This window comes from Nothoprocta perdicaria, unplaced genomic scaffold (assembly GCF_003342845.1).
Source record: "Nothoprocta perdicaria isolate Ctin4 unplaced genomic scaffold, notPer1 scaffold_62, whole genome shotgun sequence".
Classification (NCBI taxonomy): domain Eukaryota; kingdom Metazoa; phylum Chordata; class Aves; order Tinamiformes; family Tinamidae; genus Nothoprocta; species Nothoprocta perdicaria.
The window spans coordinates 410,913-433,943 of NW_020455888.1; the positions used below are offsets into that span (position 1 = coordinate 410,913).

A 23,031-nucleotide genomic window follows, 5' to 3' on the forward strand; every position below is an offset into this window, starting at 1 on the left:
GTGGATCTCTTCAAAAACTGTCTCCATCTGCCTGTACCAACCTATGAGTAACCCTTCTGGACACGAAACAGAGTTTAAATCCACAATTTATTAATTCAGTTCTATTTCATATATGAAATCGCTCTTGCCTAATTGAGTAAGACCAGCTATAATTGGAGAAAGCCTTACCCCAAGCTTGCACTGATTCCAGGAAAACTTTTGCTTTGAGCTTATTCTGAAATAGAAATTAGCCAAAGCCTCAGCTATCTGCAACTGATATCATATAACCACAAATTTAGTCCCCTGAATAATTATAGTGGCATTAATGGACGATCTTGCCTTTCAGTGGCAAGAGCAAGTATTTGACTTACCCTTTTCTGAGCCCCTACCCTCAAAATCAAACGTCACTGACTGTAGAATGAACAATGTAGTACTAGATAATTTTGGAGAACAATGGGAAAAAGGGAAGAAATTTATATTAAAGACTTGAACCCTTCCAGGAAAGGATATTCAATGAGCAAAACAGAAGACGTCACAATCCTTCGCAAAACTGCAGTTCGGCTGGAGAGTGTGGGCAGAAAAGTACTTGGAAGAGCTTGTGGACCCACTGCCTGCTCCCTTACTTAAGACACTTTTTTGATTCCAAGCAGGACAGTAGCAGCTTCAACACTTTCAGATGAAAGGAAAAATATCTGTTTACTAACAAATAACTAGCTAAGCTCAGTGGTTGATGGTGTCCTTACCTTAGCAAGCACACACCATATCCCAGGCACAAAGTTGCAGCATTTAAATTCCTGCTAACTTAGAACACTGCAGCACAACTTCTTGGCAGCAGTGCCAGGAGAGGCCACAAGAGCAGGCCAAGCTTCTCCTCCCTCTGAGGCTCTGAATGAAATTTCTAATCCAGATCAAGAGTCTCAGATCTTATCTTAAAAATGCTCTGTAACCAAGCCCAGGTTTTCTAGCGGAACACATAAAACTCATGAGGAAGCCTTTTATCAATACACCCTTTCAGCACTTTAAAATTAACAACGATGGAGATTGTCTGTGCAGAATGTCAAGCCTTTCTGAGGACTGATCCAGGACTGTAAAATGAGTTTCTCCCGAAGCTAAAGTGGAGACACAATGTCCATCGTGTTCTGTCTTGGGTGTATGGCATGTCTTGGATTATTTTGTTTCAAATGTGAAGCCAAGTGCTTCTGAAAATGCACACAAAAGCCTGCCAACAAAACTCTACCAGAACAAGGCATTCCACTGCACATATTCCTTGAGTGAGAGAAATTCATTACTATTAAAATAGCAATGAATGCTGACACAGAGCAAAATCCAACACAAGACAGAACACAGYTGCAAAAGTGTTTCAGTTCAGATTGCCCAACAACCTGTCAAAGCAAAGCAATTTTCATAATCTACATATTAATAACTGTTGATGATGCTACTGAGCATCTTTCCATACTAGATGTTAAAGGAGCATTCTGAAAATCACCACTCTGAGAATCACTTTACACAAAATTTTCAAGCTGTTATCAGCTACAGACTCAACGTTASAGTTTCATTCCTCGTACTTAAAACAAGCAGTTAATGTAAAATTTAAATAAAACTGCAAGAACAGATGCTTTAATATAAACACATTCTTTCTGGTCACTCTTTGGCAAGCTGCCTCTAGATTTCTTCAGCCAAGCTACAATTTTTATCTCCACCAGGAAATKCATTCAAGTATTTTGGGAAAGAAATCAGAACGAAAGTTACCAGGGCCAAGAGTGAACTACACTAACAGGCATTTTGCTAGCAGGAAAGTTTCTGCTAAGGGTTACTGCTACTAGCAAGAAAGGTTAATGGTCTGAAGGCAGACAGCTAAAATCTATGTTGGAAACCAGCAAACAATTTGAGCTCCATTTGGCAGCAAAACTGCAGTCAACTGCCTTGTGTTTCCTTATATRCTGTAATTTGCAGCTTGTTTACACCAGCTGAGAAGAGAGGCCGAATTCAGTGGGGAGCTCAGGGCRTACGGCTTGCTACCATCAGAACAGATTACAGGCAGCTCTAAAGCTCCCAAATCCATGGCAGCAGCTGCAGTACTTCCTAAGCAAGAATCACAGAATCCTTAARGTTGGAAGGGGCCTCTAGAGGTCATCTAGTCCAACCCCCTGCACACACAGGGTCACCCAGAGCACGTGGCACAGGGCTGCGTCCAAGCGGGTTTTAAAGATCTCCGAAGAAGGAGACTCCACAACCTCTCTGGGCAGCCTGTTCCAGGGTTCTGTTATCTTCACTGTTGAGATTTTTTTCCTTAAGTTCCTTGTGGAACTTTTGGTGCTTCAGTTTGTGGCCGTTTCATCTAGTTCTATCAGTGACCACCACCGAAAAGAGGCCGGTCCACCCTCCTCAGTCCCTCCCTTGAGGTATTTGTATACACTTACCAGGTCCCCCCCTCAGCCGTCTCCTCTTCAGGCTGAACAGGCCCAACTCTCTCAGCCTTGAGAGAGAACGAGAAAGGAACCAAAGCAGTCAAGAAAGCAGGGGCAAGAAGCAAACACGCTGTTGGGATGTCGCATCACCTAGTGGGTGAGCTCTTGAACCCAGCACGGTTATTCAGAGGTCTAAAACAGGCACCCAGGACATGTGTGTCACTGGGGAATGGCAGGTAGTGGGATCATGCAGCCTGCATGTGCAGCAAGGTGCTCACTAGGGCAGAAGTTCAAGCTCGGGTGTGTCTGTGCTCTTGCTTCTCTCTGGAACTTCTGCTTCCCTGATTGGACTGCATGGCACAGACCCGAACCCCAAGGATCAGAGCCCTTCCTATGCAAAGGCAGATGCCTTTGAAAACCCAGGCAGGGGAGACACTGTAATAGTGATACGATGGAACACAAGAGAACTCTGCAGAGCTACACAGCCCCACTCTAAAAGAGTTCTGATCATGGAAGCTTTTGTGCACTATGAGGTACTGAAACTAAGATTCTGTTTCGTTTGTGGAACCTACAATGCTGGAAAAAATGATCTGAACCACCCTAGAACCTGAGCATGTCCCTTCTCTTAAGTCTTCATGCAGAACTTCAAGGAGCGGAATTGCCCTTTTAGAAGAGAAGGAAGAAGGAAAAAAAAAATCTCACTTTTCTATTCATTACAGATAAATCCAGCAGAAAACATAATTATTATTCTAAAATACAACTTCTTGAAATTAAGGAATTGTTACAGAATTATTTTCCTTCATCTAAAATAAAAGCAATCATTTTTTAATACATAGCATGTTTCATTTATGTAAAAAAAATAAAGGGCCCAAGTATATAAAATTCCCCCTGAACATATTACAAATATCCTCAATTACTGTATAAAGACTTAACTGCTGGAGAAGAATAACACCTTTCTCTATGAAAACTATCACTTTTTAGCTATAAGTTTTTTAAAAGACTAAGAGTTAAAATCAGCCCTTTTTATGGAAATAGCAAACGTTAAATTATTCTGGTGTTCTTGCAGAACTTCGTAACACAGGGCATGCTCAGAATTTCCAAAACTCTACACAACAAAGAGTCAAAAAAAAAAAAAAAAAAGAAGAAGAAAAGGAGCTTGGTTTACTTTCATTACATCTTAAAATATGTTCCAATGTGTTATTCACTCTGAATGTCTGATTTCAAGAGCCAAGGCATTTGTAACTAACTCCACAAACAAATGAAAAATTTCGTATTTACTTTAGGTCARCATGTGAATTCAGAAAATTCACAAAGAGAAATCCCAGTGTTCTCTTAAAGTACAATACCAAAGAAAGCAGTAGTGTCTTTTATGTAGATTCCTGTGTTATATTAAAGAAGAAACAACATTAAAAAATCCAGCCACCTTTGAGAGTGACTCATTTCAGCACTATTTTAAAAAGATGTAATGTAGGCAAAGCAATTTAAAATAGAAGTTAACTGAGACAGTGAAGTTGGGTTATTCTTCAAGAACAGCAGGCTTCAAACAAAAAGACTGTGTCCCTGTGAAGAACAAAGATATAGTATGTCATTACAAATAATTGTTTCTAGGCTTATATGACTTCACTGAGTCTAAACAAAATGCAGACTTCTAAAATCACTTTCATTTAAGCTGTGCATTTGGAAAGAAACTAAGACTCTTCTGTGTGCCATGACTTTCATCTGTTCTATTAAGAATGCTGCTAATAAACTTGGACATTAGTGGTATTTGAGTAAGTACTGCTGTTCTTTAAAGCATAAGCATGCATATTCTTAACAACTGCAAATTAGATGCTTAACAAGAATTCTTATTGGTGGCTATTAAATATAGGTCCTGATAATCTCACTTCTTTTTTGAGGAAAATTATTTTCCTGTAGACATCCGTAAAAATACAGAACACCTCTATTAACTATATGTAATCAAACAGATTCTCTCAAAACTTTCAAAGAGACTTGAAAAGAAAAACTCATTAGTGTAAGATAAAAGTGAGATGAACCCCTCAGGTTAACTTGAAGAGATCAAGACGAGGAAAGCCCCTTCCAATTTTCACTACATGCCAGACTATGAAATTTAAAGTCTACACCTGAAGGGAGACTCTTAGCCATGATTTATAGAAGACTGGATTTCATAAAAAAAATAATAATACTAGAAAACCTTTGTACTCTCATCAGCTATAAATTAGCACCTGTTTCTTACTTTACTTTTTTCTTTTTAATTGTACTTCATAGAACTTTTTGGAGGAGGGTCGCGGTAACTGAGATGAGTGGTTTGCTATCAAAGTTTTATGGAACTTGCACAATCTTGCWATATTTTTCTATTTCAATTTTCAATTTGGACCAAAGCAATGTTTTTCTCACATACTCCAGAAAAGGTCTGGGCCATTTTTTTCCAAGTAGGTCTTTTCAACAGAGAACATTCTTTCCAAAGCCAAAAACATAATTTATCAAAAACACAGCTCTAAACTAATTTATTTGCAGGTAATTTGCATACCTCAGTATTAGCTGTAGATTAGTATATCTATCTCTAAAAGATCCCCAAAGCCAGAGGTATCTTTCTATTGTCTCCATCTCACAAAAAAGCCTAAAGTCCTGTGTTTCCCACTAAAGTCAGAGGCCTATGTACAGCCTATCCACAAGAAAGTCAATAAATTATTCCCTAATTTCCATCCAGGATCTAAAATGCCTAGTTGCTGTGTTCTCCTATAGAGCAGGAAAAGGGCTTACTTTCCACTGATCTGCTCAAGGCCAGTTTCATTTAGTTCTGCAGTCCCAAAGAGACTGACCCAGCACAGAGTGCAACAGCCTGCAAGAATATTCCCGTCACCACTTGGACAAAGTCTTTGACAGTTTGGCAAAAATCCCAGCAGTGAATTATAGCCAGGGAGGCCAGCCCAGCCTCAGGAGCAACAAAGGTTAGGAAAACAGGAGTCACCACCAGCGAGGCTACCTCAGCCCTGGTGGTTCTCAAGAACAGTTATGTGTCTCTAACAAACAGCCAGAAGGGGTTTAGGTAGAGCCAGTCTCCCTTTCACGACAAACAGGTGACCTCCCAAGGTCTCTCCCAGCATTTTTTCTGACCCAGAAGAGTTGAGCAAAGCTATTACATCTTGACAGAATCAAGGCCTCGAGAGTTGTTTGCATCTGCAGCAGTACTCCCTGAGAAGTAATAGATTTTAATTAATACTATGGTACTTGCACTAAAACTCAGCAGTATTATTATTTTTTATAATATAGACATTAGACATCTTCCTACTTGTTAGAGGCTAAGCATGTTGTAGCATTCACTGCTTAATTTCCCACAGCCTGCCAAAATTTTTGAGGTTCTACTAATTACTCTATCTTCTTATAAGACACTACTACCATGCATTTCAGACTTTTTTCCTCTGGTTTCTGCTAAGTGTGCACTTATACTGACATCTGTTTTTTCTGCCACTTGAACTAGGGCTACAAAACCATTAAGCTTTCATAAATGAGGCTTTAAAGCCAGACAGGTTATTTAATATAATTAAAACAATTTTTTTTTGAAGTAAACTAGCCTGCTACCATCAATAGGAGACTTCTGTTTTTGAAGTGGGATCAAGTTTCCAGGGAAAAAAACTTGCTGAAAACTGACAAAAAGAAAATTATTGTGGATGAGTTTGTTGAAAGAAAAAACGTACTCTGCGRATTGATTCTGGAGCTCCTCCTGCTGTTCAAGCCACAAAACTGCACTATTTTTCACAGTTGCAGAAAGTGTGAAAACAGACAACTGATTTGATAGCAAAAATCCTTGGAATTTACACAGGATCACACAGATGCGAACACTCCATATTTTTCAGAATATAATACCCACCTCTTAAAACTAATATTAAGCTACGTGACAAAATCATCTTGCATTAATACTGTTCCAGTATAATATAAACACATTAAATACATTTGAGAAAATGTAATTTTACAGACTAAACCATGAGTTTCAGTTCTATTTGGGACAAAATAATGCAAGCAATCAAAATCTGGAGAGCAAAGGAAGAAGTAAAAATATCAGACCAGGATTAATTTGTCTAATGTTGCTTATGTTTTCAAAAGGACAAAATAAACACTAAGTTCCTCGCTGATATAGTGTTAAGTGCAAGTGCAAGTGGTAAGGCACAATGTGGRAAGGGTAGGAAGGCAATTCTCAGTGTGCTGGAACCTTTAAACATGACCTTTGAAAGCACTTTTTCAGATGAAACTTAGGGATACACAGGATTGAACCAGTGCAGCTGGCAGGTAACCATCCCAATCAGGCCAACTCCATTCTGTGCTGCCAAATATATGTCTAGAGACCTTTCTCCAGCCCTGTGGCCAAGCAGCAAGTGTTGGCAGTGCCCTATGTCTGCTCCTGCTCCATGTCCCAAGGCAACACCAGTTTCTTTCCTGGTCTTTTTCAGTTCCAAAAGCCTGCAATGACAAGGCCTATGCTGCTGGTCAGTGCTGGTGTCATTGTATCACCTCAGTCTCCTGGTGCTAGTCCCTGCTGTGTGCCACTTCCAAAACTGTGCCTGGCAGGATGTCTTGGATGCTGGGGTTTTCTTCAGTGCAAAGTATAGAAAAGTATCAAGAGCAACTTAATTAAACACTACAGATGATCGGCAGTGGTCATCTCCAATACCAGAGCAACTCCCTGTTCCTCTCCTATCTAGCAATACGGATGCAGTATTCACAATCAAAACTAACAACATTAATAAACAATATGAACTAGAATTATCAGGGGAAAAATGCAGCAAGTCTACTGAAGGGCCATGAAATGATTAAGGGGCTGCAGCATCTGACATATGAGGAGAGGATGAGAGAGGTGGGTTTGTTTAACCTGGAAAAGAGTTGGGGGGTTGGGGGAAGGAAATCTTACAAAAACAAAATAGATGATTTTTACTGTTTCCCACCTCCCCTGGTCTTATGGACCAGTAATTCCTGGTAAACAAAAGAAAAAGAGTAAGCCTTTTTTATTCTGGGAGTCATGAAATGCTGGCAATGGATTGTCCAGAGAGATGGTCTCCATTCTTGGAGAAATTCAGAACCTATGGACCATGAGTAGACATGGCCTTGGGCAACCAGCTCTAGCTGATCCTGCTTAAGCAGCAAAGTGAATTGGATGATCTCCACAGGTCACAGAATCACAGAATGGCTGAGATTGAAAGGATGTAGTCCAAGCCCCCTGCTCAAGCCAGGTCACATGCAGCACATTGCCCAGAACATGGCCTAGGTAGGACTTGAGCATCTCCAAGGATGGAGACTCTTCCCTGAACAACCTGTTCTGGTGCTCTGTCAGCCCCATAGGAAAAATGTTTTTCCTTGTGTTCAGATGGAGCTTCCTGTGTTTCTGTTTGTGTCTGTTGCCTCTTATGCTGTCAGTGGGAAGCACTGGGAAGAGTCTGTCCCCATCCTCTTTATATCCTCTCTTTAGATATTTATATGGACTGCTTAGATGCCCGCTATGCTCCCAGCACAGGAATGGTGCTACACACACACAGATCAACTGCTACCCCAGCACGGAGCATCTTAAGAGAAATCCAGCATTAGAGAGGCTGATCCTAAAACCACTGTCTCAGTGTCAATGCACAAGAAAGCAGTGAAGCAGCCAGGCCAACTGCTGGCATGGCTTCCATAATGCCATGTTTAAACTTATAAACATTTCTGATGGAGAGTAAACTTCTTTAATCAGACACTTCCAGTCTAGGTTTGTTTAAAAAACAAAAACCTCCAAAGTTGCAGTGAAGGCAAGATTTCCCCCACCTCTTGTGAGAGAAACACAGTTTTAGAGTATCTTTTACAATGCAGATCAAAAAAGGTCACCACTGCTGATCTAATAAAGGCAACACGCAGGGCTCATGACTCGCACAGTTGGTATCTCATTATGTGTGACATTCTTGAGCACTGCTGAAGTCTGTGTTGCTGTGGCTCTACCCCCCAGCCTTTGCAGAACCAGGGAAACAGGGAAAGTCTCCTCCAGAAGTTTCCCTTTCAGGTTTGTGACAGGGAATGAAAGTTCTGTCCGAGGCAACATACAGTAATAAGAAGGGGAGCTGGGCTGTATTCAGTAACCACAATTTATTTCTAAACAGTACTGCAGCTCACCTAAGAGCTAAAAGCAAAATTAGAATGAGGATTTTGTAGCTGTTTCATCCTCTTATATCTTCAAAGAGGGCACACTGTTTCAGTGTAAAACAGAAGAACCAAAAACTTTTACAAGCATTCCAACAGTGACTAAGWAATGTTACAGACTACTGCCCCTCCAGATATTCTTTTCTTTTTTCCTCATTGAAATACATCTTTAGAGACGGAAAATCTGTTTACATTGAGGACTTTCATTATCCTTATTGTGAGAAATGAAATAAAGACACTCATTTACATTACAATAACCAACATAAGGAGCTTACCTCTCAGCTCGCAGGACACCACTGTAGTAAGGGTGATCCCATGGCATCAATTTCTGGAAAAGAATTCCATTTTATTCCATTCCATTCCATTTTATAATTGCAATAACAGGTAGCAAATAAATCTGAAGCAAACAGTTTTCTTTGCATATTTTTGTAGTTTASACAGGCCACAGAATCTGAAGCCATAATGAGAAACATTCAGTGCTAAATACATTATCATCTGAAACAGCATCATATGCCACAATTTGAATCCTCTGTTTTAATGTCTATTTGAAGATGGCATTTCCTATTCAAATACATATGGGACAGCATATCAGATTTCAAGAAATGCACATAATTAAAAGGCAAGCAGAGTTACAAATGGAATCAAGATGTATACAAGATGGCATGCAAACTAGACACACACCTACTCTAAAGGATATCCTTTATTTTTCAGTGAGTCCATTAATTAATTCACATCAAAGTAACACACTCTTTCAACACTTTAGGATTTGGCTAGCACAGTATCACTCCGTATAAACCAAAAGCTATCTCACAGTGTTTCATTTTAATACTAATAGGACCTTAGAAATCAAAAAGCATTTGAAGACAGAAAGATTCTCTCTGATATTATTCTATATGTTGTATACTGAAGTTCAGTTATTTTTCATGTAGAACATTTTTAACTTACACTATATAAAAAAAGCCAGAAAACCACACATGAAAACTTAACTTACAGAATTTTGGGGTTTAAGCTTCATTTTCATCTTTGTCATCATTTCAAAATCTTTTTGTGTTCTGCAAAATATTTTTATGATAAAAGTGTTCATTAAAAGTTTTTTGAGCAACAGTATGGTATGTGAGAATGCTCTCTCACAGCAAAGTAAGAATCATCGACACAGTCTGAACTCTGTGATATTACAGGCCCATAAATCACAATAAAAGCCCTCTCTGTTCAGCTTCTCATTCAGGTGCTTTCAAATCAAGCCCCACTTCCATTGGTCATGCACTTCCAAAGCATCTTTTTTCACCATACACCCAGCCATATTCAGCAATGAAACTCTGGGCTGTGTGGAATGAAGGGAAGCAAGTGGGAGAAGCAGGATTTTTTTTTCATAGATGTGAAATATATGGAAGTGTGCATATGGGATATGACCTGGAGAGGTGCATTAGAACTTAACGTTTTCCTTTTTGCTGTCACCAGCATTTCTTGGCATATCATTTATTGCATTCATTCTCAGGTGTTCTCTGGTCATAGCCACAAATTTTATTCTTGGCTGATAGTTCCTCTCAAAGTTCAGATAAAGTCTTATTTTTCAGTTTTGMTTTCCATCAGAGAACATAATATGCAGTTTTGACTTACTTATTAGTGCATAAGTCCATTTTTGGGGAAAAAAAAAGTGTAATTAGAAATATTAGTTAGTGGAAAAGACACACCTTTGAGACAATTGGTCAGAAAGCTTCTCCAGAAACTGTGTTACTGTCTCTAGAAATAAAATGGAAAAAAAAAAAAAGTGATTCCTTCCTTCAAAAGGTGTGAGTTTACATTAAATATCCCCAGCAAATCAAGATCTCTTAGAACAAGAGATTTTAACTAATCTGTTGATATCTGTGCTATCACACAAGCGAATATGGAAGTACTTTGATAGATGTTGAGATAACAGCAATTTCATAGTGTAAGGATTGAACATTGATTCTGGATAAAAAGAGCTTAGTCCCTGCTTAGCTAGTACTGCCATTTACAGAAAATACAATAATTTCATATAGCAAAACGTAACTGCAATAAGATATTTCACCAGAAGAATGACATTCTGTACATTTGGCTTCTGAAAACCCTCATGCCTAACACAGTGCAATTCATATCTCTGCATATCCTACCACATGGCATCTACCTGGATTTTTGGCCATTGTTCCTTGAAGAGCCCTGTGGGCAAAGGTGCTGTATCCAACCAGTTGTGCCAGACTGTTTCGACTAGCAAGCAGTTCTTCTAAGCGACTCAGCTGCTCAGCATTTGGGTAAAGAAAAATCTTGTAAGCAGCTTCTCGCACCTAAAAGGAAAATATAGAAAGATCACATCAATACAGTTAATTCACAAAGCAGCAATAAAATCTCACATTACAGCTGCATTTCACTGATATTGTTAACAAAAAGGCCTAAAATATTTCTTAATAATTATAACTATGACTGCCTGCCAATTACCACTCTCTTTGAAAAGAGTTACCACTCTCTTTGAAAAGCGGTCACACAAAAGGAGTGAGGAAATACAGCGAGCCAACCTAACACTTTGGACTACCCAAAGGTCCTATTCCATCCTCCTGTTTGCAGAGCATCTCTGATACCTGCCACTATCCTCATGTCAGCACCTGTCATAATCACTCCATTCTAGTGTTGCTTTAACTCACTAAGATTAGAAAATAAACCTACTAGAAATTTAGGTTTTTTTTGCAGAATCTTGCCGTCTACCAAATCTCCAGAGCCCTTTCTGCAGAGCTGCTCCTCAGCCTCTACTGTCAGGAGTTCTTCTTTCCCAGGTGCAGGATTTTGCATATGTCCATCTTGAATTTCATGAAGTTCCTGTTGGACCATTCCTCTTGCCTGCCTACACTACTCCAAATGTCATGCCCATCCGTCAGTTTCACTGTCCCCCCACTCTTGTGTTTTCTGTCACCTCCTCTAGACCATTACAGAACAGGTCCCAGGATGGACGTCCTGCAATTCAGCCTCCAGACAGTGTATTATGCATTAACCACTATCCTCTGAACCTGTCCATCCAACCCGTTTTTCACTTACCTCATTTCACTGATATAGACTGTACTGTCCTACGTGGATACAAGGATACTGCTTGAGACAGTGTCAAAAGTCTTCCTGAACTCAAAGTAAATGACATTCACTGCTCCCTGTCCTTTTGTCCACATACCCAACCACATTATCATAGAAAGCATTCAGATTGATCAGTCAAGATTTGCCCCTGGCAAAGCCATGATGACTGCTCCCAATCACCATCTTTTATTTCATGTGTCCAAGAGTGTCYTCCAAGAGGTCTCGTTGAATGAATTTCCCACAGAGTGAAGTCAAGATACAGCCTGAACTTCCTCAGATTGATTATTAGCCTTTCTAAAGATCAACGAAACATACTAGTTCTTCCAGTTATTAGGGATTTCCCTGATCTGTGCAACCTATCAAAGGCGATATAGGACAGTTTTGGAAGGACATCAGCGAGTTCCCTGGCTGCAGCCCATTTGATCACATGGACTTGTAAGGATTGAGTTCTCTTAATAATYCATGACCAGATCCTCATTTATTGCTGCTCAATCTCCTTCTCCTTGATCTCTTTCATTAAGAAGAGAAATCTGAAATATCTTATCAGTGAAGCTCCTGTCTGTCTGCCATCACTATGCTGCCCGTTCTACTCAGACTGAACCTAATTTTTCATTTTTCAGTCTTTTACTACTACTGTAGCAGTAGAAGTTCTTCTTGTTGCTGACATTCTTTGCAAGTCTCAAACGCAGATGAACTTATTTTTTTCCTGACGCCATCTGCTTCTCCTCCTGAGTATCAGGATGGCACATTCTTGGGCTTAGAGTATGCTGTCTTTAAAGACCTGCCAGTTTTCCTGAGCCTTTTACACTCCAGAGCTGCCTCCCACAGGATCTAATCTGTCAGTTTCATGAATAAGTTGAAATCCGATTGTCTGAAGTTTAGAGTCTATATCTGGCTATTGTCTGTATCTGGCTATTCTTGATTCCCTTTGGGACTCTCAATCTCACTACTTCAAAGTTGCTAAAGCCAAAACTGCCACTCACTATCATGTCCCAAATGGACCTGCCTTGTTCATCAAAACATCATAAATCATAACCATTTGTCTTGATAGCAATTAAAATAATTGATTTGAACCTTTACAACAGAGAACACAGGACAGGGAACACACACCAGATCATCAGGACAGTCAGCATGTAGACCAGCAACCTGTAAGTAATTGCCATCGGTTGCAAAATAATGCCGAATGTGCTCTGGCAAAATATGTTGGTCAATCTTGTTGGGAAGGTGAGTTCCTGCCAGAAATTCGTTACATAAATCCAATATTCGGATGTTGAGGTTGACTGCCTTTCTACGCTGCAAGAAAAACAAAGCACAACACATTTAATATTTTCAGACATAGCAAAATTAGGTCTCACACCTTGTAAAACCTTCAAAGAAATTTTCCAGAAATGGGGCAAAAATTAGTACATTTACGATTAGACCTGCAGCATCAACAAATGGAGGGCTAATCCTAATGGAGGGCTGAAGTCAACAGCAGAAAAATCAAATGCMTATAGATATATGTAATTTCAAACAGGATTTAATTTGGAAAGAAAATGTCTATATTTCTACACTCTACATATTTATACAAATATGCAAAAATGCTAGCTACTCAGTAAGTATAAAACTTATAAAACTATGACCTAATCTGATTGCTCTGTAAAACACTGCGGAGAAAAAAAGATCATCTTCAAGATGGATAAATCCTACAAATACGCTAAATAAATTTAAGTAGATACAGAGTTACAGCATTTCTGTTACAGTTGTTTCRCACCATTTTCTGAAAACAGTAATGCACTTACAGCATTTCAACCTTTCAATGAGAATTTGATAATTTAGAATCTTATTTCCACCATGCTAGTATTTCAGATGTTTAAGCTTATTGTAAAATACCTCATTTAATTCAGTGGCCTTGCTTATGTCAGCTAAGTACATTCCCTACCCTCTGTAGGCTGAAAGTTCAAAAGAAAAGGCTGTGGTAACAGACACAATGTATTTTGCAAAGTGAAGAGAATGACAAAACCTGCAAATCTCAATCTCCTCCACACTTATCACTTAAGCACATTTTCAGTTTTATTACAAAAAAGAAAAATTTTAAAATAGAGAAATCAATTCAACAGTTCTTTATAAGACAGAAGGTAAGTTTCAAYGCAATAGTGATGAGATTCTGCAGTTTGAAATAAGAAAGAAAAGAAACACTGAGTGGTAAGCAAGAGAAGATGAAAAATGGAATAGAGAAGGAAGAAGGAAACAAGTAAGGTATAAGGGGGAAGAGAAGCTGTAACTGAGAGCGGATGAAGTATCATAGAGCTAATAAACACAGGAAAAAATGACAAATCAGAAATAATATCTGAAGTCCAAGTTTTGTGCTTATTTGTACAAAGGAATTGTAAGAAAAAACATTCCAGAAGCATTCTCTAGATTGCAAATCTGCAAACTGCATCAGAGCAGTGCTCTTTGGAGTGACTTTATCATCTMAATCTAGTATGGTAAAAGAGCTTTTGTTGGGTTAAATAAGGTATTTGCCCTGTACTGGCAACACAAGATATGAACAGCATGCCACACAGCACCGATATCACAAGCCACAATGAAAGTTACTGGTTTTGGCTAATCCATAACTAACCACTGTAAAAAGGAGCAAAGAACTCCAAAGGAGATTTCAGACCATGCCCACACATTCAAAGGTGGATGAAATTTCTAACTTCTAGTTATACATATATTGGTTCTTTTGTAAAATACTCTACTTGATTAGACTGTAATCACTGTGCATGGGGTGCAGCATTACTCACGCTGTATAAAGTTGTTCAGACAACTATGCATTTATTTAAAATATCTGAGGCAGACACCAGTCAAAACTGGGTTCCCAGGTTGGCTAATAACTTTCCTGAATAGTGAAAAGAGTTTTGAAGCCAAACTGGGAAATGAACAGACAATTAATACCTAAGATAACAGCAAAACCTATATAAGTGACTTAAGTAAATTAACTACATTTTGAAAAGACAGAATTTTACCAGAGTCAATGGGAACTTGGATGAACATGCACAGAGTCGTATGATTCACGTCTTGCCTATTTCATAATCTGGTCTTTCACAGTAAGGCAAATGTCTATTCACATATTGTAGTTAAAAATTACCTTTTCTTCATCCAAATGAATGCCACTGATCTCAAAATCAAACATAAAAAGTTCCGCCACTCGCCTAAAAATACAGTAAATCCCTGTTAAAACAGCCTCATTTCATGGCAAATGCTTTGTTAACGGTTTTTGCCTTTAGTATTTACTTAGGTTTGACATCTTTTTGACAGTCTATACTTTGCTTTGAGACAATCACTTATTCCAACTGTTCTATCATTATATTTATTATGGACACATAATAAAGACTTTCTATGCTTTATTCTCTGAGAGGATAACTCAGTGAAATAGGATTTTTCCTTTGTTATCTGCATTGCAAATATCTCTGAAAATAATTCTGCCACATTAACATAGATGTTTAACTAATTTATGCATATTACAATTTTAGCTTGACGCATCATTTATTCTAATAGATCAGAAAAAAAACCTCTTCAATTCTAACATCTTTGACTGTGGTTAAAGGAGGAAGGAGGAAGTAATTTACTCATAACCCAGGCAAACATTAGCCATTAGTCTAGTCTTATCATGTCAGGAAATAAATTATTCAAATCTATAACAGAGTAAGTAGCAAATAAACTGTTCTGCTGCAACTATAAACAAAGCTTTAAATGAATATGCTGATTTCCTATTTTTCTTGTTAAATATTTACTTTGGTATATACACCAGAGTAGACCTAATTTTATCAAGCTGGCATTCATTATAGAAAATTTGACAGTCAATTTTTATTTTTGCAGATCTCAGTAATGCATCTTAAACATACATCATGCTCTACAGTCAGAGACACATCTACCAAGACCGCAAACTCTTATACAGGTAATTTTGTAGTGACTAAGTTAAATCAATAACAGAGACCTAGTAAATTATGCAGTTTTATTAATCAATTTAACAAAACAAGCCAAAAATGCAATAAGGAATGATTTGAATTATCTAAACATCTGAAGCATAAACATCTAAAGYGTGGCATAGCATTACTAAGTACCTGGTTTCCGGGTCTAGGGAATCCATAACAACTTTGTCAGCCAGCAGCTGTCTCAAACTCTGACACAGTTGAACATCTGTATTTAATCTGGAAAGATACAAAGAATCATGCATTTGCATCAAATGTTACTATTTCAATTCCTCAGTATTACTAGCTCAAAGGCAAAGGTTGATATTTACTGAAACAACATTCTATATTAAGTATTTTTTAAAACAATTTCTGGCTCACAACCACACTTAAAAACCCAAAAATAATATATAAAGGATGGCAGACAAACTAGAATGGAAGCAAGTCTTGAGTAGCAAAATATTTTTGGACAGCATTTTGTGGAAATATGAGCAGGCCTAAGCACTGCAGTTTATTTTTTATGTGCAGTGAAAATCATGGTTAGTGTGCAGGGGTGGGAGAACTGTTTTCTAATTCTTACTATCAGGGAACTCCAATCCCATTAAAAGAAAGCAGAAGGAGAATAAGATCTTACCTTCTCCAGAACATTTCCAGCTATTCATCACTCCCTCAGAYCACAGAACACTACTTCCGTCACATTTCCTTTCACATTTTTTACAGGMACCTATGTTGGCCTGGATTATTTGGTCTCATCCAGGGTAAGGAAACAAGCACTTGCACATACACCAGCAGAGTGCCCAGTCTGGCAGCTCTGAGCTCTAACGTCTTAAACAAGATGGGGTGCAGGAAGCTTCTGAATCCTCCTTTGTGAAATGTATTCAGTTATTACTAATTACTAATTATTATAGTTATTACTAATGCACTACACAGTTCAGAGACAGAATGAAGGCATTACATTGTGTCTGTGCTTCAGAAAATACTCTGTATGGAAGAGGCTAAATAAGAATATAGGAAAAAAGAGCATACTAGGTCACATTAAATGTCCCTCTGATCCAGCATCCTGTCAAGAAGTGGCCAAAAGAAGATGCTCACTGAAGTGACCCAATCCAGGTAAACATATATAAGACTCTCCCAAATATTAAGTCTCCATCAATYTATGGCTCAGAAACAGTTAGCAATCTTCAACCAGTCACTTTTCCAAAAAATGCTCCTTGTTTTCCTTTTAACCCAGAATAGAAAAAGAAAAATTCAGCATACACAACACTTCCCAGAAGTCTCACGATTTCATGAGACTGTGTATGTAAAAGCACCTCTTTTCTTTGCTCTCAGTCTGCATTCTACCATTTCTTTCCTAGGAATAYGCAATGTACAATTGAATACTATTCCCCTCTATCAGATCTACTCACGATTTTACAGATTCCTTATATTGTTACTAGTCATCTCTTCGGCAAAATGTCAAAAACTAAGTCTTACTATTAAACACAAATAGTTCCTGAGGGATACCATTTGCCCATGCAAAGGAACATTCAGCAACACCTAGTTCTGTACATGTGTAGCAGTATATCACAGAATGGTTAAGGTTGGAAGGGACCTCTAGAGATCATCTAGTCCAAATACAACTCCATGAGTCCATATAACTCTATGAAATTCAGATTAATTTTCTGAATATTTTTATTCTTCCAACAAATTCTTCATCTGAAGTAGCATGCACATATTAAGTTCATTCTGCTACAGATGACATGTTCAACCTTTAAGTCTTGAGAAATCCAAATGAAAGGCTTCCAAATGTGTGGGTAAAACCAAAAATTCTTAGCATTAGAATTCTTCCTTCCTTAGCCAGTCATTTTAGACATCCTAGGGTAGCTCAATCATCTATCAGAGTCCTACACAGAAACTATTTAGAAACAGGAATAAAAATACTATTAGATAACAGAACAGAAATGCTATTTAGTGGGAGACTATCCTTTTCCTCTTTCACATATGCTACTAATGAGACAGAATTCAGGAGGTCACTACACTTTGAGGAAAAAGTCTTGTTATTTATCAAGATTTCAATCATAAAAACAAATTAGCAATACATGTGCTTCATAGCAGTAAATTAACTGYCATGTGTCTTAGAAAAATGTAACTCTGAGTCTTTGGTGGGATTCAGGAACGTAGGCTTAGCTGGTACCTCAAACTCTCTTCTTCAGAATACAAATTAAAATCAAAATAAAACAACCTTTTATGAGGTTCTGTAATGAAGCTAAGTCTTTAAATACACATAGCAACAAGAGCAACACTGTGTTGTCATGTGCCAGTAATTCTTTTTTTCTTTTTTTGATTGCTAACATACATGAATAAAACAGTAATTTATAAGAGACATACATGGCAATTGCAAAAAAAAAAGAAGAAAACATACTTCTCTACCATGGTACCAATGTTCCTGCAAGCTTCTTCAGCAGCCTCTCTGAATGCACAGTCAGGATGGGCAATTTTCACAAAATCAGCCTAACATGGTAAAAGGAAAAATATGACTGTGAGCTAAAAAGAGAAATTTAAAACCTTGTCTTATAAACAAAGTGGAGTTTAAAATCATTCCACTTACCTTGACACTTTTTCCTGCAGTTATGTGCAATCTATAGGTATAACTTCTTTCTCAAAAARTAAGCTTATTGGGAAACTGTGTTGACAACTTACAAATGTGATGGTGAATGTTTTATGGTTCTTTCTAAAAGAAATTTTATAGACTCCTTCAAATTATTTCACTAAGATGTGTACGTTGCAGTAATAGTCCTTCCAACACAGAAATACTCTGATGTCTTTAAATATTATTATAAAACATTTTAACAACTAAGTCTCATAGTTCAAATGAAAGCACAACACCAAATGTGTGTAAAGGGATTACTTTCAAACTTCTGTAAAAAATGTCAAATCAAGCTTTGAGATCATTACTTAGTACAAAGAAATATGTCTAAAAAGAAAATCCAGAAGTTCTTTTGGATTTGGAATAGTTTTTTGCTTTACTCCTGTTGATACTAATTTTTAGAAGTCTCTAAAAACACAGTATGAAAACAGTGTTTTAGTTAGAGACTGACAAATTAAAATGAGGAATTAATTGTAGTCCATATAAGAAAAACTTAGTAAGAGACAAAGGGAGAATTACAGTGACTTGACAGAGTGCATAAATATTTCATATGGAAAAAGTGCCTGTATCTGCAGTCCAATAAAGTATAAGAAACAGTATTTGAAAATGAAAATCATACAGAGAAACTCAGAAGTAAAAGACAAAGGCAAAATGTTCAAAGGACCATCAACAACTGAGGTGAAGGCTGGGACTGTTCTCAAATGAACACTGAGGCTTTTAAAAAGATGTGCTTAGGATAAACAGTTTCTATAGAGCAATACTTGATAAAACTGAATGTCTTGTGACGCACACACAATGTCAGATCACGTGTCCTAATTCAGTAAGCCTAAGAGATGCAACTGARTTGTCTTCTGTGTTAATAAAAATTATTCTATTTAACTGACCTGCTGCTTTTAATTCTAAATTCATATTGATCATACAGCCTCTGTAACTAACATTCATTCAGTTAGGAGGGCCTYTTAAATTTTCTGCCTTAATGTATAATTCCACTGAGCTGATCCACTATTTGTGGCAGTGCAAAAAAGTCATAAGACGGAACAATATGGTGTAAACTATTAAAATAAGTCAGTTTGAAAAAAAATGCTTCAAGTAATAAAAATATTTACTTACCAAGTCTGCTACCCTGCACAAGGCATCTGAAAGCTGATCAAAGATCATTACAATCTCGGGCCCAGGGGGTGTTGAACATGCCTTCTGCACCAGCTGTTCCGATTCCTGCAATGCTTTGTCCTGTGCTTCTTGAAATCCTTCTGGACAGCTCAGTTCTGGAACACCAAACAGACCCTGTGGTACAGAACACAATCACTATTATCTACTTTTCATTTCCAGCCTTCTGTTTCCCCTCCTGAAAGCCAGGCAAAAAAACTTCTACTTTCCCCAAAGCAAGGGATTCTTAAAGAACTCAGATGTTTCTATTTAATCAGTATGCAAATTAAATTAGGAATAAGTAATTTAATATTAACCAAAATTCTTCTTCAGTGTATATTTTATATTTTCCAATTATTTGTGCTTTTAAAATTTTAAAATGTAAGCATCACAAGTAGTTAAAAGTCTTCATTAGGACATAAATTCTAAAGTTAATAGTCTGTGAATACCACGCTACTTCATTTGATCTGAAGTTTCTGATCAAATTAATTCTCATAGCATTGTTTTTTACAAGYAATTGAGACATCCTTCTGTAAGGAATTCTTGTCATTACAAATTTTTGCCAGAATGACTCCAGCTAGCAAACTGCAGCACCTCACCAAAACCTATCACTGTTATTGGAGATAGAATCATCACAAAATCAAGCAATATCTGTCAAAGACACTGGCATCACCTAAATATCCTGAATTCCCAGCACCATATTCTAGAGTACAACCTCAATGGAATTCTTTTAGCAGGTTTACTCACAGGAAATAGTGAGTCTGGCATCATATTCTCACCAATTCTCCTGTGCTGTCCCATAACCTCGAATGTCATCCTTTACTGAAGGCCTTTATTTTGCTTCCAAAACACAGGCATCAAACAAATCATAACAGCTATCTTTACATTCTGGATCATCTTTTTTCTTCAGAAGAAATAACCTTCTGAAGAGAGTGGCAGGGGACAAAACAGTGCACCAGCTGGTCAGATGCTCCAGACACTCATCAAGTATCAGCAGGCAATGGGGCAGCAGGTTCAGGCTCAGACCTCAAAGGAATGATCACCAGCAACACAAGAACCTTAAAGAATAAAGAATTTACTTCTTGAACCTCTTACAAGGCCTGTCCCTGTCTTGCGGTGCAAGGAGGTTAAAATACTAACTGAGAATAGTAGTTTTGGCACAAAAGACATAGTCAGCAATTACATTCTGCGCTTAGAATAGAATGAAAAGTCTCACCACAGATAAAATCAAGTCAATAAAACTACTTGCCAGAAAAAATACATAGTATGGAAGCAAAAATAGTCTTTTTTTACAACAAGAAAAGTACAACAAAATTCTGCAAGTACAACAAAAAAATAGTTCTACAAGTACAACAAATTTCTGCAAGCAACAGATTCCTCCTGCAACTGCCCAACCACAACAGGAACATCTCCTTACAAGCTAACTAGGGCATCCAGATCTCACAGAAAATCCATCCCCTCCCAAATTTAACCTCAGCATCTAAAYCAAAATCTGAATTTGAAAACCTGCATATATGTTGCTTTAGCATGCACCTTCTGCAAGATTTTTGTTACAGGTGTTAAGTTTCTGGTTAATTATTGGTGTGTAAATTTCAATTGTTTATCCAGATAAACTGAAAAGCTGCAAAGCAACAGCTTGTCTGCAAAATTATGTATTCTGAAGGAAAAGCATCAAACAAACAAAAAATAGTATCTTGGATAATCTGTGTTGCTTTTTCCTATTCTGTATCTGTCAGTGTTGCAACAATTACTAGTCTTATCTAATGCTCTTAAATATAAGCTGGCTACCCTAAGGTACTAGCCTTGCACTTCCCATTCACTTGTTATGTGGGGATAGGAATTAATCAGAAATGAAAATAACAGTGTAAAAGATTTTATATATTTGTATGTGTACATATTTTACATATATGTGTGCGTGTATATATATATATATCAGTAAATACACACATCTGTATGCAAATTATTGAGTGTAGACATACACACACACACATCTTATACATATCTCATATTTCCCCTCATTAATGCTTGCTATTTAAAGCACTCAGGACTGTGTCCCTTTATGTTGCTTCATTCAGGCTCATTCAGGACCTCAGAGCTCCTGGCTCTCCTGCTGTCCCGCACCACCATCTGCCCTCCCAAGCGAGCTCCTCCTTGGCACAGTTCTCTGATCAGGCAACTTCTCCTCTTGGAGGTAAATCAGCCATGAACTTCCTCCTTCATCGACATCAAGTTTGTCATTAAAATTAAAAACTCCAGTGCAGTTCTCTGTGTTCTTTAACTGGCTTTAGCTGTTCTTTAACACAGCATTCTTCTCTTTGCTTGACATCAACATTTCCACCCTGAGACCAAGCAAATACGGGATACTTGCTCCAGACCAAGCAAACACACAGTATTTATCCTTTTTTTTTCCTTAGAGTAAGTATTCTTACTTGTAAATATTCTGACCCCTGTCAGCTTTCTTGCAAAAATCACGCATATGTGAAAGAGCAGAGTAAAATACTATCCCAGCAAATGGGTGGATTGGGATGGTCACATCTGTAGTCACTGAACCCTTAGTCCTAGGGGTCAAGTTTGGCCAGTCTGGACACTGTGGCAGGAACAGTTATGCCAGAGGGTGTGCCCGGGATCATACCAGTGCTGTAAGTGAACATCTTATTTGTGAGCTTCGTGCCATGAAATGGACCAGCAATCAAGGACTTGTCCGGATTCACCAGCACAGTCTGGTTTTACTGACAGGGCTCAGAAAACAGTCAGAGGCAGGATGGAAAGGGAGGTTTGCTGGAAAAGCTTCACAGTACCAACTCTGCCCGTCATAGAGCATCCATCATGTAAAACAGTGCTTWCCAGAAAACAACAATCACTTTAAAAGGCTTAATGGCAAAAATGACTAAATTTCCCTGCTCCCCTTGCCCTTAATTCCCAGTAAGATCCTCTCACACACACATAACTGCTAATTGGCTGCATTCCTGACGTCCAGTTTTAAACCTACTGTGTGCAGTGACAAGTGGTCACGTTTCCTCTGGGCTCTCTCCCTTCCCACCAGGTTAGCGGTCAGAATAAAGCCGTAAAAAGCTTCCCGGGAGCCACGAGACTATATAGCCTGGCTGGTTACCAATAACTGTGCATGTTTCCAAACATCAAAACCAAAGTCGGTTTATCAGCAGAGCTCATCTCTGCACATGCACTAATTATGCTCACCCCACATGCACTAATTATATTTTAAGGATTTGACATGGTAGCAGTGCTTCGAAAACAGTAAGTTTATTACTTGTTAAAGAAGGAATCGCGTAGACAAGCGCAAGCCTCTAAAAACAGGCTGCTGCCTGGTGAATGAGGGGGGCACAGTCGGCACGACTAATGGAGGCACAAACGTGGGAAAATAAAGAAAAAATAAAAATGAAAAATAAAGAAAAAAGAAAAAAAAACAGAAAAAAATAAACAAAAATAAAAAAGGAAAAATAAAAATAAAGAAAAAATAAAAATAAAAATAAAAATAAAAATAAAAATAAAAATAAAAAATAAAAATAAAAATAAAAATAGAAAAATTAAGAAAAAAAGGACAAAACAATAAAAAAAAAATCTCACACGCAAAGCGCGACCTTGCCGGCAGCCCAGGACGCCCCTCCCCCAGTCCAAGACAGGTCGCGCGGCCGTTCAACGGCCGCCAACGGCCGCCCCGCGCGCGCGTGGCCCCGCCCCCGCCCGC

At 38.1% G+C, this 23,031-nt stretch overlaps 1 protein-coding gene across 1 annotated transcript in view; it reads right to left on the reverse strand.

Annotated features, from left to right (window-relative positions):
- MIPEP (mitochondrial intermediate peptidase) overlaps positions 1-20,126 on the reverse strand; it is a 64,847-nt gene extending 44,721 nt beyond the window's left edge. The window contains exons 1-10 of the mRNA XM_026049807.1: positions 20,073-20,126; positions 19,290-19,463; positions 17,955-18,043; positions 15,707-15,793; positions 14,731-14,794; positions 12,729-12,911; positions 10,690-10,846; positions 10,235-10,283; positions 9,535-9,595; positions 8,819-8,871 (exon numbers count right to left, since the gene is read on the reverse strand). Coding sequence (XP_025905592.1) covers positions 8,819-8,871; positions 9,535-9,595; positions 10,235-10,283; positions 10,690-10,846; positions 12,729-12,911; positions 14,731-14,794; positions 15,707-15,793; positions 17,955-18,043; positions 19,290-19,463; positions 20,073-20,126 — 971 coding nt within the window. The remainder of the gene's footprint in view (positions 1-8,818; positions 8,872-9,534; positions 9,596-10,234; positions 10,284-10,689; positions 10,847-12,728; positions 12,912-14,730; positions 14,795-15,706; positions 15,794-17,954; positions 18,044-19,289; positions 19,464-20,072) is intronic.
- Positions 20,127-23,031: the final 2,905 nt, after the last annotated feature.